Below are 18,647 nucleotides of genomic sequence, written 5' to 3'. Positions count from 1 at the left end.
TATACATAGGCAGAGTTCAGGCAGAGTGCACAGGTCCTCATATAAATTATAGCATGCTATCATTTACACACGTATGTGCTAAAATCTAAGCATGAGCATTTTCATCAGCTTTTAGTTTCTTGATACACTGCCTTTTATTGGTGTAAGTAATAACACCTTAATGTATCAACGTTTTCTGCCATTTGTGCTAGTGTTCTATAAAGAAAAGTAGGTGCCTACTTTCCTTTAAAGAATAGGCTTAAAATAGGCACCATAACCAGTGCTTATAGTGGGTACCTGTTATAGAATTACCCTCTATACGTAAAATGCCCCCAAATGTGTAAAAAGGGCAGTTATATGTTTAGCATGGTGCAAAATGTATAACTACTGTTTGAATATTATCTCGATATACCTAAATGTTCAGTTAAGGCTTGAATAACATTTGTGGCCGCAGCATATATCCCTGGAGTCTTGGAGTTGAGGTTGTTGTCAACTATAGCAGGGATCAACATGTTGATAACAGCAGATAAATTATCCTTGAGCAAAGGGATTATCTTCTGCATTGCTTCCAAAGCCACCAGGTTAACCTTGCTGTTGGGGTCATGCAAACGAGACTTGAAAGCATCAAATATCTGAAAAATGTAAATTTAGGTTGGGTGTTACAAAGCTGTGATACAAGATTCTAATCAGTGTTACAATAAATTAGCAGCTTAGTTATCTATCCTGATACTAACAGCTGTGGTATTGTTGTTATCATTCTTTGTACTGTGGATCCTATATGCATTTCTCCTTTAAAATGCAGAATGGTTATGTTTAAAACATTTTTTTTTTGTTACAACAGCATTCAAATTTGATTCTTCCCATATCCCTTGATGGAGGCAGAGTTGCCAAAATAGTGCCACTGTGGGGTTGTTTTGACACTGGGTTACATTTTAATATTACATCTTAAAAACAGTAGGCTTATGCCATATACAGTGCAATCCACTTAAGTGTAAAGGGTCTGGGACCAAAGAAATACATGCAGTTAACCGGAGCATGCACTTAACCGTTGTGACCCAAAGAAGCTTGATATCTGATAAACATATGTACAGCACTGTTTATTATACATACAGTATATAGTCTCCGTTAACTGATGCTATACAGTCTCCATTAACTGACGTTAGGCTTACTTGACGTAATTAGTCATAGTCCTCTGTACACTCTTATGTCTGTGAGTTCCATAGACTACATCTGCCAGACGGTAAAAAATGTCACAGCACTGACATCCAGTGGCCACCAGATAGGCCCGCACGGTGTTGAGACTCTCCAGCGCTCTTGCAAAAGTGACAGGAGGTTGTTGAATTTCGTCAGCATGTGCCTCGCTGCTCATTTCATCATCTGTTTCATCATCAGCCGTTGTCTGCATGTAGGTGCATATCTCGACATCAGTGCTGTCGTCAGCTGTTTGTAGATCGTAATCAACAGCTATGTAGTGATGGAACTCCTCTTCAGTAACACGGGCTGGGATGTCAATAGCCTGTTCATCTGATGCGTTTGCAACAGCTGCATCTGTTTCGTCCCTCTCCACATCCTTAACAAAGCTTGCTCGCTTGTAGCAGCTCACAATGGTTGCCTGTGTAACCTGATTCCAGGCTTCTTTCTGCATATGTAGGGAATCAACAACAACAACAATCATTTCTAAAGCGCTACTAGGGTTACGCAGCGCTGTACAATTCAAACATAGAAGGACAGTCCCTGCTCAAAGAGCTTACAATCTAAAAGACAAGAGAACAAACTAAGGACAAGTGAACAATCTAGAGGACGAGTGAACAGTTAATCTGATAGGTGGTTAGATTGGGGTATTTTATATTTCTCGAGCGGTTAGGCGCCGAAGGCAGCATTGAAGAGGTGAGTTTTAAGCAGAGATTTGAAGATGGGTAGGGAGGGGCCTGGCGTATGGGTAAAGGAAGATTATTCCAGGCAAAGGGTGAGGCAAGGCAGAATGAGCGGAGCCTGGAGTTGGCAAACAGTGAGAGATTACGAGCCAGTTCAACAGCACGTTTATCCTTGCCAGTCCGGTCATCCATAACGCTCATCAGACGACGCAGCACACAAGAGCCCGATAATGTTGTTTGAAATTGGCTATTATGCCCTGATCCACAGGTTGGATCAGAGAGGTAGTGTTTGGTGGCAGGAAGACCACCTTGACGTTAGACAGCCTGACATCATCACTGTGTGCAGCACAATTATCACAAAGCAACAAAATCTGACACTTTTGTGCCCCCGTTCTAGTGTCTAACTTTTTTAGCCACTGCTTCCAAATCTCCCCATTCATCCATGAATTTGCATTAGCCTTGTATGACACAGGAAGTTGCTTAACATTCTTGAAGCAACGAGACTGTTTGCTCTTTCCAATGATGAGTGGTTCCAACTTCTCACTCCCATCCATATTACAGCAAAGGAGGATTGTCAGTCGGTCCTTCGACGTTTTAGTTCCTGTAGTTTCAGCTTGTTTGAATGCAAGTGTTCCATCAGGAATCGCTCGCCAGTAGAGACCATTTTCGTCAGCATTGAAAATGTCACGAGGTGCAAACTTGTTTAAGATGGTAGGAAGAACTGAAACAATTCAATTTCCAGCACCAAAGTCATCAGCGTCTTGTTTTTCACCATGCTGTTTCTTGAATTTTATGTTGTTCCTCTCCTTCCATCTTTCCAACCATCCAATAGTGGCTTTGAATTCAGTTAGTCCAAGACTTTCAGCTAGCTGATTAGCTTTCTCCATAAGCAGTGGACCACTGACAGGAAACTGTCTGCTCCTGACTTGAGAAAACCACTGAAGAAGAGCATCTTCTACATCCTCAGCTTTCCCCGCCGGTTACATTTCCGGTGTGGATTTGCATTGTTTTGCCAGTCTTCTAGAAGCTGGTCTTTCTGCTTCAAGATACGTGAAATTTGACTGGGATTGACACCATATTCTTTAGCAATAGATGCTTGACTTTGTTTGTTTTCTAATTTAAGAACTTCTATTTGTTCAGCCAGTGGTACAGTTGTGCAACGATGACGACTCCTCCAGTGTACACTCTAACAACATTCTTTTGCTTCTTCTGCCTGTGGCAGTTAACCAACGAGATTTCAAATTTACCGCCCCTTTGTCACGCGCCAATCGGCTTCCATATTCCGTGTGTGCGCTTATGCAGAGTCTTTCCTCCAGAGGAGCGGTCGTAAACCATGCATATAACGAATCTTGCACTTATCAGTGGTGTGCTAAACCGAAGTTTGTCCCCATAGAACTGATGGCGCCAAAAACGGGACCGAAGTACGGCATGCAGTTAAACAGAGCATTCACTTATCCGACATCCACTTAAATGGAGTGCACTGTATATCATTGGTTTACTGTGCATACATTTTTGAATAAAACATACAGTATGTAGGGTAATTTTATAAAAACTGAAGAAAAATATGTGTGAGTTAAACATAAGATAAAGTGAATGGGAAAGGTATCTGAACTTATAAACATGGAGAAAGACTTCAGTGGCTTCACCGGCCTCAACAAATTGCCAGACAACCTTACAAAAGGCACATCATCAGTCAAGAAAACCTCCTTTATATCAAAACGCAAAAGCATAAATTTCCAGTTAATGTCCATATAATTGTAGCATATTTATAAGGAGTCACACTCTCTTATACTCTACATGTACATACTTATCTTTTGATATAAAAGCTTGTACTCATTCTCTTTGAGTACAGGATGATTTAATAAACTGTTAAACTGAAAAATATCAATTCGCCAAAACCAGATAGCATTTAGCAAAGCCTTATGAAAGAACTTATATCTGTAACTGTAGAATTAGCCACTATACAGTAACATACCACTAAACACTGTCTATATGAAAGAGAACTGGAGAGCTGGCAATGCAATATTGGCTTTTTAAAGGGATTCTGAATAATTTAAGGCAGCAAATCTAATTTAACTTCTGTTTTTGTCAAACTGTTATAATCAAAAATATAATCAGTTAACACAGGTAAATATGATATGTTTGGGAAAGCCAATTTGATTTCTTTAAACAGAAATGATGTCTTGTTAATCTGCAATTATTTTTTGAGAAACATATGGACATGGGGGATCAGGTGATAATAATACATCTAGGGGCCTATTTATCAAATTTTGATAAGATTTTTCACCAAATGTGCACTAAGAGCCAAAGTTAAGTGGTTTTGTTGCTTTCAAACTGCGGGTTTACTCCTGAAGTTACTGTCTGCAGTAGCTTTTATTTGACTTTGGTGCACAGAGCGCATCAACCTGTTGCATCATTACACTGACGATGACAAACATCCTTAGTGGATGGTATTAGTGAACACAAGAGACTCCTGATGCAGGCCTAGTCAGCTGAAACACAGCTGTGTCGAGTCCCTAATAACCATTTTTTTTATTGTGGAGCGTTGTTCATTATCATTTTTTGAGTCATCTTCGCTGTTTTGCTCTACATGTTAAGTGCAAAACCACTTTTTTTTACTGTTGAGAGTGTACTCAAACTCTTGGGAAAGGAAGTCATGCAGCTAATGTGAAACAACGGTCATTGCTCATTATGGCACAGCCACTAATATGGAATGCAGTTAACTATGATGCTTATTTTTGAAGCATATGGATGTCTTAAAAAGCAAAAATGGATGTCCACGTGCTTGAAATGTTCAAATCCCAATTTTGCAAAGGCAGAATAGGGACGTCCAACACTACAGTACATTCAAATAGCAATGGGGCGTGTTTTGGGCGAGACTAGAGAGGGCTGAAATCTGGATGTCCAACAACAATTACCAAAGGTAGAAGCATCCGTGTCTAAGAAGAAGGATGTTTTTATTTAGACTAGGTTACAGAAAGGTGCTCTTATTGAATAGCTGTCCACTGGAGGGATTAAGGCATGCTACCTCCTTAATCCCTCCAGTAGCTGCTGTCCCCCTCTATCTCTCTTGAAAGTGGAAAGGGATATCAGGCTCTATGACAACTTCAGGTACTATGGGCATTCTTAACACAGCACGAAGATGGTCTGAGGAGTAGCCTAGCAGTTAGTGCAGTGGGCTGTAAACCAAGGGACCCAGGTTCAAATCCCACTTCAACTCTTAAATTGTGAGTCCTCCAGAATCAGAAAAAACACCTACTGTACCTAAATATAAGACACCTACAAGCCTGAAGGCTATTGAAGTGGTGTACATTCAGTTACAGTAGACATTTTTCTGTATACAACAAGATGGCCGACAAGTAAAGACCTCAGCAGTTGAGCTCCAGAGGTCCCGAGTGAAAGGATCCACCTGGGCCATCCCTACCTGGACCGGAACGGACCAGGAAGGTACGGTACTAGAGCCAGAGCCTGCTGGGTTGGCTGAGAGCCAACCGGGTCCAGGGATCCAAGAGCAAGCGGTGAGTCTTGGACGGGATTGTCCGCACCACGCGGCCCGTCTGTCCGCTGTTGGTCGCTACCGACGGAGGCCTGGAGAGAGCAGACTCACCTGAGTGATCCGGGTTCGGCGGACATCACTGACCAGAGCGGATCGGTCGAGAGTGGGATCGGAGCCGGATTGCTGCTGTGCCGACCGGTCCGGGACAAGCCCAGTGGTCTGGGAGACGAGTCTGCGGGTCTTTGCCGAGACGCGGGCCATTTGTCACTGATGGTCTGGGTCCCTAGAGGAGGCAGAGCCTGAGGCTGAGCGGCCTCCTGGTCCGAGCGTGCCACGTGGAGCTGATCCAGGAGTGTTGGATCACGCGCATGGTCCTGGTCCGGGCTTGCCGCGTGGAGCTGGTCCTGGAGTGTTGGATCACGCGCATGGGCAGGAGACAGGAGGGACATCTGCCACTGAGACGAGGAAGATCGGAGCGCCTGTCACGCACTGGCACGGAGAAGGCGGAGCGACGACCCACCGAGGAGACAGAGTCAGCGAACTGACCCAACGGAGGACAAGCGGATTGGACCGCTAGATCTTGCTTGAACCATGCGTTGGGCCCGAGCACCGACGGAGTGTCCCCGAGGCCGCGTGGGACCGAGAGCCCGGATCGACGATCGTCGGCGAACTGTGAGCGACGTCAGAGTGAACGACGACTTGTAGCTGGTGAAAAAAAGGGGGAGAAGAAAAAAAACCTTTTTGGGTGCTTTACTGCCCTGATGCTTTGAATGCGCCGGGGCAACAGGGTGAGAGACTCCTCTAATGTGTGTTTTTTTTTTTTTTAAGTAAGATAAATCTGATCAGCATATTATTTCATTTGCACTGTTACTCTCAAATGCTTTCAAGATCTTTTATATGCTTTGCTTCTAACCGCCTGCTTCTAATGCTTAAATTACCTCATTATAAATGATTGCTACACTTACTATTTAAATGTTTACTTAAATGTTCTAATTGCCTTGCTACTTAAACACATGCTAAAGCCTTTTAAATTGCTTTGCTCTAAATGTTCTTAAATGCCTACCTCATAAACGTCTTATAAATGACTTGTTAGACCTCCATAACAATTGCAAGAGGGCCGCAGATAAGAAGACCACGGAGCTACTGCTGCTACAGTGACCTGAGTAGGTACTAGCCCACTGCACCACTCGCTACCTAGCCCGCACACGAAGGTAACGCTAAACTTGGGACACCTCCAGGGCTCAAAACAAGATACCGGGACGAACGCACCTGGAATTGGGGCTCGATCACAACCCAGCCCCTAATGTTATGGACCAATTGTTAAGACTGTTGATGCATTACTGATATCACCAACACCGCCCAACCCCCCACAACACTACCCACAAAACTACTGACTCACCAACAATACCCAACACACCCATGAACATCCAACATGAACACTAAAGCTACTGATAATCATCTACCTCATTCCCATAATCTATTACATGGACCACCCCCAACATCAACAACAACCCAACCACAATCCACCAACTCTATGTATCAACAACTCACCAGACCAAAAATACAATAACCAACCAAAAGGAAAAATCTCCACATATGAACACCACCAACAGAAAAGAAAAAAAAAACCAACGACGACAATTCAACCACCGAGGAAACAACAACTAAAAAAATAACACATAACCGCTTAATCCGAATAGGATACATCAATGCTAGATCAGCAGTAAGCAACTCAGTAGACATATAGACTGGATTACCACTGAGAATCTAGACCTTCTGTTCATCACGGAAACATGTTCCACAGCCTAGACCCCGCCATCGTACAGACATGCCCACCAGAATACAAATGACCACTGGACAAGAAATGAAAAAGAGGTGGCGGAATAGCCATAATTTACAAATCCGAGTTCACCATCACAACCACTGGTGAATCACCTCACCACAACTCGAAATTGCCTCGACAAGAATCACACATCCGAACCTACAAGGACACCTCAATGCAATCCTATTCTACAGGCCACCAGGAAAATGGAAAGACTCCCAAACTCAACTCATGGACTTCATCTCAACACATGTGTCTCTGCCTCAAACATCCTCATAACAGGAGATATCAACCTACACCTCGAAACGACACCTCAACAGGCACACAAGAATGCAAAGAATTCTTAAAACTCTGGGACTTACAGCACCTAATACTCAACCAACACACGCAAAAGGACACACACTAGACATCACACAACAATTCGACCCAGACTCAACTCTCCTACTGACAGACACAAGATGGACACCCACACATGGACAGACCACCATAAAGCTATGTCTCCCTCCACTGGCAAAAATACACAAAACACAGTCAACAACATGAACGAACAACATACACCACGAAGGAAAAATACCCACAACATGCTGGCAACAGGTCTAACAAAACGAATGGTCAACAAATACAGACACCATTCAATTCCTCCAAGAATGGATGACATTTGTAAGACAACATTAGACACAATCGCCCCAATCCAAACCAGAACATCACACAGGAAAAATCTAATCCATGGTTCACCGAAGAGCTGAAAGAACTCAAAACACAAGTCAGAAAACTAGAAGCGCATGGAACAAAAAGAAAGATGAACATACACTGAATGCCTGGAAATCACTTCGAGGAAATACAAATATACCATCAAACAGACTAAAAGACCACACTACAAAACAATGATGGACCAAACTACAAAGACACACACAAACTCTTCTACCTAGTAAATAAATTGCTAGACACCACACCAGTTCCAAATAACAGCAAAGATACACCAGGGTCGACGACCTGAAATACTTCAAGGAAAATCATACAATTACGACTTAAAATACCCACCAGCCCTATTGAATACGCAACACTCCTAAACTGTCTAGACCCAGAAGACGAATATATCCAGCAGACAGGATCTGGACCGAATTCGAATTACTGTCAGAGGACCTCATCTCTAAAACGCTCAAATGATTCGCCAAATCCCATGCAAACTAGATATCTGCCCAAATAACCTTATGAAATCAGCTCCTCAACAATTCATAACGAACATAACGAACCACGTGAACTTCATGCTACAAAACGGGCTTTTCCCAAAGGAAAACTAAATTTACTCACCCCAATACCCAAAGACACAAAGAAAAATGCAAGCGAAATAACTAACTAGACCAGTAGCATCTATACCACTAATAACCAAAATAACCGAAGGGTGGTAACCAAACAACTCACAAACTATCTCAACAAGTTCTCCATACTGCATGAGCCCAATCAGGATTCCGGTCAAATCACAGCACAGAAACAGTATTAATTACCCTAATGACCAAATTTAAACAAATGATTGCAACCGCACCAATATAGTCCTCTTACAATTTGACATGTCAAGTGCCTTTGATATGGTTGACCACGGAATCCTATTACACATTCTTGAATACTTTGGCATCGGAGGCAATGTCCTAAACTGGTTCAAGGGGTTCTTAACCTTAGCTCATATCAGGTCACATCAAATCAACTACGTCTGCTGCATGGACACCTGAGTGTGGAGTACTGCAGGGATCCCCCCTCTCGCCAACTATTTCAACCTAATGATGATCCCCTTGGCAAAACTGCTATCAAACCATAATCTTAACCCATACATATATGTCCAATGATGTAACGATATATATTCCTTTCAAACAAGACATCAATGAAATCTCCAACGAAATCAACCAAAGTTACACATCATGAACACCTGGGCAATGCATTCCGATTGAAACTGAACGCAGAAAAAACTCAATGCCTCATACTTACCTCCCAATACAACACAATAAATTCACCGCATTAACACACCTAAACTAAATCTGCCAATCTCAGAAACTTTAAAAATCCTTGGAGTCACCATCGACCGCCACTAACACTTGAGACTCACGCGAACAACACAACCAAAAAGATGTTCTACTCCATGTGGAAACTGAAAAGAATAAGACCATTCTTTCCAATCTGTCTTCCGCGACCTAGTGCAATCACTCGTACTCTGTCACTTGGACTACTGCAACTCACTATACACAGGCTGCAAAGAACAAATACTGAGGAAACTTCAAACAGCCCAGAATACAGCAGCCAGACTCATCTTCGGAAAACCAAAATACGAAAGTGCAAAACCCTTTGAGAAACTACACTGGCTCCCACTCAAGGAACGCATCACTTTTAAAGTATGCACCTTAGTCCACAAAATCATTCACGGTGAAGCCCCTGCATACATGTCTGATTTAATAGACCTACCACCCAGAAACGCTAAAAGATCATCCGAACTTTCCTCAATCTCCACTTCCCTAAGCAAAGGCATAAAATACAAAGTACTGCACGCATCAATCCTCTCTTATATGAGCACGCAATTCTGGAATACACTTCCATGCAACCTGAAAACGATCTACGAACTAACCGACTTCCGCAAACTATTGAAGACTCATCTCTTTGAGAAAATCTACGCAAGGATCAAAACACATGAAGTCCATACACACTAATAGAAACGCATCAATACACTTTCTTCTGAGTTCTCTTCCCCCGTATTTTCACCACACTTAAAACTCCACCCACAGATAAAATTGTTATACCCTAATGTTCTCTTGCTATTGTTTTATCGTCTTATCAATTCCCTATTGTTACATTCCATTGTTCTATTCCCCATATGATATTTGACTTTGTCTTCCCATAACTCCTCACAATGTAACCCATAATCACTGCAACAAATTGTATTTCCATCATTTACATTGTATTGTAAGCCACACTGAGCCCGCAAATAGGTGGGAAAATGGGGATACAAATGCAACAATAAATAAATTTGAACCTGTGTCCCTTGGTTTACAGTCCACTGCACTAACCACTAGACTGATCTTCTGCCCTGCATGGATGTCTGTGTGGCCATTTTCAAAAAATGCTGCTATAAAGACATATATGTCCCTTGTTTTCCCTTGTTCAAAATTTGGACATTTAGTTTTCAAAATGAATGTTCATGCTGGACGGTTCCAGCACATAGATGTGCATCTCATGTATGTTCAAACAGGCTGTATCCTATTTGAAAATATGTGAGATGTACATCCATTTAGGATATTCTGACTTGGACATCAATATTCTGATTTGGATGTCCTTTCGAAAATGCCCCTTCACCTCAGAAGAGATATCTGACTGTTCTGCATTACTTGCCATGACAGCAGTTAATGTACAGTAATGATCCTGGTGTTAACTGCATGGTACAGCCCCACCTATTCTCCACCCACTACACACCCCCTAATAAGAATTTTGGCATTGCACGTTTAACACAGCAGTTCACATGCTAAGGGTAAGCATGATATGTTAACTTAACACAAGTTAAAAGTTAAATTAAACACCTAAATGGGTAAGTTATGGAGCTATTATTGGGCTTTAAGTCATGTTATTCCCCTTAATGTAACTTAAAGGGCACTAACGCAGCTTGTATTCCCTAATACAGTGATCTTTAAGTCACTGGGGTGGGTGGGTGTTACATAGTAAATAAATCCAAAACATGCAAATGTACGTAAAGTAGCTCATTACTATGCACACTGTAACTTGTGTTACTTTCCTAAAATTAGGGTAAAAAAACCTCAGCTTTTAACCGAGGTTATTTTACTGCTCAGAAACATGGAGCCACCAAGCTTCCAGGCTGTCTTTTAAAGAGGCAGCAGCTATAGAAATAGTCCTGTGTGCGGCCCCTCATCAAGTTGCTCCCCACCCCGAAGAGTCACTCTCACAGTTCAGAAGGTCCCACACCACCCCCATGATTCTCCCTCAGCCATATTTTCGAATATCCATAGTGGCCAAGGGAGCAGGCAGGAGGTTTCTTAGCCCTTTTATGGAAAGATTAATCCTAGTGGTACAACTACAAGACGTCTGCTAGGGGCTGCTGGCACCATTTTGGATTCTGGTGCAGGCAGGGCAGGAGCAACAGGGGATCGCTCCTGCCTGCCTGCAGACCACCATGGATATTTGAAGGTGTGGGTGAGGTGGAGTCATAGGAGGGTGCAGGGGGACCTTCTGAACTTGAGGGGAGACATGACCCTTTGGTGTGGAGGGCACATGTGGGGTGGTATTGCGGGGCATTATTGGGCGGGGGGGGGGGGGGGGAGATTGTATGGAAGACTATTTCTATAAGGGCTGCTCCTTTAAGAGACCGCCCAGAAGCATTGGGCTGTGGCTTGGTGGCCCTATGTCTTGGGCCAATGGACTAACGCTGTTTGTGAGGTGGCTTGCAAGCAGTGTTAATCATTTACCGTGGGAGTCAGCAACCTGTAGTATAGAGATACCACAGGTTGGTGATTCCTGTGGTAAATCAGGTGCAGCAAAAGTTCCCCTTTTTCTGCACCTTGATAGCTTCCCCCTAAATGAAACAAATTGGGATTAGAAGAAAACCCCTCTTACACGTCAAAACTGCTTTAAAAGAAGGAAACAAGAGAAGACTAAATTACCAGTTTTTATATGAGTAGGTAGATAAATAGTGTTACTCACCCCCCTCAAAAATAAAATAAAAAGAAGATTAAAAAGAGTATCAATGTGAAAGCTTGCCAGCAATACAAAATTATTTCCAACTAATAAACCAAAGCCGAAGCCGTAAAGGTGCAAAGGTTCACAAAAGTGAATGGGTGGGTGAAAATGTGGCAGTTTGTATTGTTCAGGTCCTTGTTGAAACTAATTTTTAATTTCTCATACAAAATAATGGTCATTATTATTAGTCAAAAAAGAGATTTTGGAGTCACAGTGGATTGGACTTTAAAACATCAGCACAATGTGCAGCAGCAGTAAACAGACTACTTTTAATATTAGGAATTACTGAGAAATTATTTCAATACAAATCTCTCTATATAAAGGCAACCCCAACGTTCTGAAGCCTCCATGGAAGTTGAGGCGCCCGAGATATCTGGTATGCCCTGGAGTGTCTGCACCGCCCTTGCGTCAAAACGTCATGACATTGAGGGCAAAGCTATGACACTCGAGGGCCGAAACGGAAATGCCACAGCGAACAAGGCAGTAGCTCGGAGGGACTGAGGGAGGGGGCCCCTGCTAGCGCCCGTTTCATTGCGCTCAGAAACGGGCATTTTTTCCTAGTAGAAATAATTACACTAGTAGAGACATTCATGGGGTAATTTCATAACAGGATGCCTATTAGGGCTCACTTCCCTTGAATTGTGACAGATTGCGAAGGCCATGAGCCCCGACGAGTCCTCTATGTTGGGAATTCGAGAAGGCCGTGGATCTCCTATTGGGAGGGAGGCTTCTTCTGATTAGGACTTGTTTACTTTCTGCATCTGAGATCCAGGCTTTGGCTGGGAATCTACCTAAGAAACGTCTACAAGTTCGATGTCTTGTACTGTGCTCGAAGAACTGGACCATGGGTACGTGGTCTAGGACACCATGGATTCTGGAAGGGCTTACGGTTTCTAGGATTACTTATAGAAGTCTGTTAGTCGTGTTCCTGAGTTCTGGAGAAGGTTCTATCTTCTGACTCCTGAGACTTTCTACCCTGTACTGAGGAGGAGGCCCTTTGAGGACAAGGTACTGTTATGGCCATGACCTGTACCCTGGCTCACTTCCTGGTGGTCCTTTTTTGGCCTTAGGGGTCTTGTCCGCTGTTTGGTGGGTCACCTGTGCCATTGCTTTGGGTGCGCTGGGATGCCCACCAGGCTTCCTCTCCAGTCTCCTACACCAGATGACACCAGGAGAGCCTAGGTGCGCAAATGCACCAGAAGCCATTTTGAAGATCCAGTGGTGGTAAACTTTGGGGGGGACGCCTTCCTATGATGTCTGAAGCAAAGCCCTCTTTTAGGGTGTTTGGGACTCTGCTTCAGGGCCTTTGCAACAGATCTCCAGGTCTCCTCACGTGCGTTCCTGCCTTGCCTTGCTTGTGTCTTCAGGCTCCTGCTCGCCTCGTCTTCAAGTTCTAGTCCAGCCTTGTCTTCAAGTTCCTGTCTTGCCAAGTTTCAGCCGTGCCTTGCCTTGATTCCTAGCTCCTGCCTTGCCATTATTCCAGCCTAAGTCTTGTCTCTGTGTTCCAGCCTTGTCTTGCCTCTGTGATCCACCTTGCCTTGCCTACATGTTCCAGCCTTGTCTTGCTGTGTCTCATCTTCTAGCTCCAGCCTCGTTCCTAGCTCCAGCCATGCCTTGCCTTGTTTCCTAGTATCTGTCTTGCTGTGTCTCCTGTTTTTGCCTTGTTCAACTAGTTGTGTCTGGATTCAGTTCTTGACCTAGCTCTTGCCTTGTTTTGAGTCCAGTTCTAGCCCCATTTTGCCTTGCCTGGACCTAGTTCTTGCCATGTTTGTCTGGATCTAGTTCTAGCCCTGCTTGCCTTGCTCTGTCTGGACTCAATTCTAGCTTTGTCTGCCTTGTCCTTCCTAGCCCTGTCTTCAATCAGTCCTGCTTGCCTTGTCTCCAGTTCAAGTGCTGCCTGCCTTGTTTATTGCCAAGCCTTGCTAGTACTTTGCCCAGTGCTGTGCCTAGCTCAAGTGGCTCGCCTGGCCATAGTTGGTCCCTGGCTACAGCCTAAGGGCTCACTTCCCCTGATCTATGACATAGTTAAAATTATTTTGACCATCTGAAGAGAGAAGAACTAGCATATTCTTATTTCACAGCACAAAGCGTACCATGCTCTCAAAATTTCATCCATCAATCTTAATCTCCTTCAATATGCTAATGTAGTTTAATTTCTCATATATATCAATAAAATTGTTTATTAAAAAAAAAAAAAAAAGAGAGAAAAAAATGACATAGCTTAGTATACTACAGGCAATCCGCCAACTGTTGAGGGAATCACTGATACCCATGACTCACATTGATGATCATTTATCATGTCCCTGGTGACGGCTTTTGATGGGGATCGAGACGCTTAGCTAAATTATACAGAACATTTTTGGATAAATACTCTGCAGTCAGTCCCTCCAGGTGGTTTAAATGAAGAGCTGACTAGATGACACTGATATAGTTTTGATTGACAACTAATGATCACATGATGTATTTATAAGAATGCACTGACACCATCTTTTTTTGGTGTTAATTGCAGTCAAGAGTCATAATTGTGTGGAATAAGCATAAGTATTGTCATACTGGGACAGACCAAAAGTCCATCAAGCCCAACATCCTGTTTCCAACAGTGGCCAATCCAGGTCACAAATACCTGGCAAGGATCCTCAAAAAAGTACAAAACATTTTATGCTGCTTATCCCAGAAATATTTTCCCCAAGTCCAATTAATAATGGTCTATGGACTTTTCCTTTAGGAAGCTGTCCAAACCTTTTTTAAATTCTGCTAAGCTAACCACCTTTACCACATTTTCTGGCAATGAATTCCAGAGTTGAATTACACATTGAGTGAAAAAACGTTCTCTGATTTGTTTTAAATTTACTACTTTGAAGCTTCATCGCATGCCCCCTAGTCCTAGTATTTTGGGGAAGCATAAACAGACGCTTCACGTCTACCCATTCCACTCCACTCATTATTTTATAGACTGCTATCATATCTCCCCTTAGCCGTCTTTTCTCCAAGCTGAAGAGCCCCAGCGCTTTAGCCTTTCCTCATAGGGAAGTCGTCCCATTCCCTTTATCATTTTCGTTGCCCTTCTCTGCACCTTTTCTAATTCCACCATATCTATTTGAGATGCGGCGACCACAATTGAACACAATATTCAAGGTGCGGTCACACATGGAACAATACAAAGGCATTATAACACCCTCATTTTTGTTTTCCATTCACTTTCCTAATAATACCTAAACATTCTATTTGCTTTCTTAGCACACCGCCGCAGCACACTGAGCAGAAGGTTTCAACGTATCATCAACGGACAACACCTAGATCCCTTTCTTGGTCCATAATCCTAACGTGGAACCTTGCATGATGTAGCTATAATTCATGTTCCTCTTTCCCACATGCATCACTTTTGCACTTTCTCACATTAAACGTCATTTAGACGCCCAGTCTAGTAAGGTCCTCTTGTAATGTTTCACAATCCTCCCCCAATTTAACTACAGTCTGTGTTCAACTTAATGAATGGCTAAAAAAGAGTAACTGGCTAGATCTATGTCCATCTGGATTCAGACCTGGTATGGAACAGAAACGGTCCTCGTATCCCTGCTAGATGATCTTCACAGAAACCGAGACAAGGTATTTGCCTCAATGTTAGTACTGCTAGATTTCTCAGCAGCATTGACACTGTGGATCATGATATCTTGCTAGCATGACTGACAGAAACAGGTATCAATGGAACAGTACTTGCCTGGTTCAGATCCTATCTATCAGACAGGCAACAATCCATAATGATTGGCAACAACTCATCACCACCATGGACACTGACCTGCGGGGTACCACAAGGATCGATACTGTCACCTATTCTGTTCAATACCTACCTCAAGGCCACTAGCTGAGCTGATTCGGTCAATGGACACTCAGTTCTACATCTATGCGGATGATGTGCAGCTACTCATACCCATTGAACCTGACTTACCTACAGCCTTGAATAAACTGATTACCTGTCTAACATCAATTCAAGAATGGGCTAAACACAACAACTTTGCCTGAACCCAAGTAAAACCGAGCTTCTCTGGGTCCCTAACATAAGTGGATAACATACCTGACATCAAAATCCCTTTTGGGAAGTATGAACTTCCCCCTCAAATCACAAGTCAGGAACCTTGGAATATAGTTAGATTCAACACTTACTCTGATTCCCCAAATCCAAGCAAACTTCAAGAGCTGCTTCTACTATTGCGACAGCTACGCTACCTTTCTCCTTACATCAAGAAGGTAAATCTTATCCCAGTTGTGCATACCATGGTAACATCAAGACTGGATTACTGCAATGCACTATACAATGGTCTGACTACAAAGGGCCTGCACCAGCTCCAGTTGATTCAGAATGCAGCAGCAAGACCCATAGAAGGTTGCGAGCAACGTGACATCACACCATTTTTGCAAAAACTTCATTGGCTACCGTACAACACAGGGCTAAATTTAAAACTTTTATGTCTGATCTTCAAGGCCCTGAAAGGAATGGCCTTGAGTATCTGAAGAATAGGATGATCCTCCACACACCGCCAAGAACACTAAGGTCCTCCCAAGGACTTTCACTAACTACATCCTCTCCAAAAGACATTACATGATGTGATACCCGCAAGTGAGCCTTCTCCGGAGTAGCCCCCACACTCTGGAATGCATTGCCTGAAAGACTCCGCTTAACACAAGACTACCTCTACTTCAGGAAGCAGGTGAAAGCTTGGCTCTTCAGCCAAGCCTTTAACGGAAGATGTAACTAACTTGTTAGTCTCACTCACACACACAAAGATTGACTCAGGCTGCAAATACTGCAGCAGGACATGTTTATCCACTCCTACCCTAGCTCTCTGACCTCACGTGCAATTTTCTTCAAATCAATCACCTACTTTCTAATTCTTCTACTTTCTTACTCATTTCATGTTACAACTTTGCCTTACCCTTCACTACCAATTATAATGTTCTAGTACATACTGTGTTGTCATTGCAAGTAGTATACCATGCCATACTTTGTATTGTTGTTCGAATATTTTTACTGCTCTAATTGCATCCTGCTCATGTTTGATCTATTCTTACTGTAACCGGCCTGACTGAATTCCTTCAAAAAGGCGGTAAATAAATCCTAATAAATAAATAATACTTTGAATAACTTTGTGTCGTTAGCAAATTTAATTACCTCACTAGTTACTCCCATCTCTAGGTCATTTATAAATATGTTAAAAGCAGCGGTCCCAGCACAGACCCCTGGGGAACACCATTAACTACCCTTCTCCATTGAGAATACTGACCATTTAACCCGACTCTCCGTTTTCTATCTTTTAACCAGTTTTTAATCCACAATAGGACACTACCTCCTATTTATTTTTTGTTACATTTGTACCCCGCACTTTCCCACTCATGGCAGGCTCAATGTGGCTTACATGGGCAATGGAGGGTTAAGTGACTTGCCCAGAGTCACAAGGCGCTGCCTGTGCCTGAAGTGGAAATCGACTCAGTTCCTCAGGACCAAAGTCCACCACCCTAACCACTAGGCCACTCCTTCACTCACTATCCCATGACTCTCCAATTTCCTCTGGAGTCATGATGGTACTGTGCCAAATGCCTTCTGAAAATCCAGATACACAATATCAACTGGCTCACCTTTATCTACATGTTTGTTCTCCCCTTCAAAGAAATGTAATAGATTGGCGAGGCAAAATTTCCCTTCACTAAATCCATGTTGGCTCTCTCATTAATCCATGCTTTGAATATGGTCCTGTAATTTGTTCTTATAATAGTCTCTACCCATTTGCCCGGCACCGATGTAAGACTCACCGGTCTATAATTTCTTGGATCTCCTCCTTTTTAAAAAATCAACGTTACATTGGCCACCCTCCAATCTTCTGGTACTATGCTCGATTTTAAGGATAAATGACATATTATCCTTAATTTTTCAGTTGTATCAGTACTCTGGAATCAATATCATCTGGTCCAGGAGATTTGCTACTCTTCAATTTGTCAAATTGCCCCATTACATCCTCTAGATCTATAGAGATTTCATTACGTTTCTCCGAATCGTCAGCTTTGAATACCATTTCTGGCACTGGTATCTCTCCCAAATCCTCCTCAGTGAAGACCGAAGCAAAGAATTAATTTAATCTCTCCGCTAAGGCTTTGTCTTCCCTGATCGCCCCTTTTACCCCTCGGTCATCTAGCGGTCCAACTGATTCTTTTGCTGGCTTCTTGCTTTTAATATACCTAAAAAATGTTCTACTATGTGTTTTGCCTCCAACGCAATCTTTTTTTTCAAAGTCCCTCTTTGCCTTCCTTATTAGCGCTTTGCATTTGACTTGACATTCTTTATGCTGTTTCTTATTATTTTCAGTCGGTTCCTTCTTCCATGTTCTGAAGGATTTTCTTTTAGCTCTAATAGCTTTCTTCACCTCACTTTTTAACCATGCTTGCTGTCGTTTCGTCTTCCATCCTCCTTTTTTAATACGTGGAATATATTTGGCCTGGGCTTCCAGGATGGTGTTTTTGAACAGCATCCATGCCTGATGTAAAGTTTTGACCCTCGCAGCCGCTCCTCTAAGTTTTTTTTCACCGTTCTTCTCATTTTATCATAGTCTCCTTTTTTAAAGTTAAACGCTAACGTATTGGATTTCCTGTGTATACTTTGCAATTTTTTGTCTGATTTTTATTTAAGGACACCTGATCTACTATGGTCTCTTTTGCAACCTCACTATCAGGATATCCTATCTTCCCTGTTTTGGTGATA

General features: G+C 42.7%; 1 protein-coding gene across 4 annotated transcripts in view; it reads right to left on the bottom strand.

Moving 5' to 3' along the window:
* TOGARAM1 (TOG array regulator of axonemal microtubules 1) overlaps nt 1-18,647 on the bottom strand; it is a 289,809-nt gene that overhangs the window by 104,986 nt on the left and 166,176 nt on the right. For 2 of the 4 annotated variants that reach the window (XM_030214408.1, XM_030214409.1), the window contains exon 18: nt 8-611. The exons of 1 other annotated variant lie outside the window; for it this stretch is intronic. In XM_030214408.1, the coding sequence (XP_030070268.1) occupies nt 378-611 (234 nt within the window). In that variant the 3' untranslated portion in view covers nt 8-377. Of the gene's footprint in view, nt 1-7; nt 612-18,647 lie in introns of those variants that run through there. One more of the 4 variants, XM_030214407.1, reaches the window with a different exon arrangement.

The sequence above is a fragment of the Microcaecilia unicolor genome, chromosome 9 (assembly GCF_901765095.1).
Source record: "Microcaecilia unicolor chromosome 9, aMicUni1.1, whole genome shotgun sequence".
Classification (NCBI taxonomy): Eukaryota; Metazoa; Chordata; class Amphibia; order Gymnophiona; family Siphonopidae; genus Microcaecilia; species Microcaecilia unicolor.
Note: the sequence above shows the minus strand (reverse complement) of the source record. Positions and strands in the feature narration are given on the sequence as shown.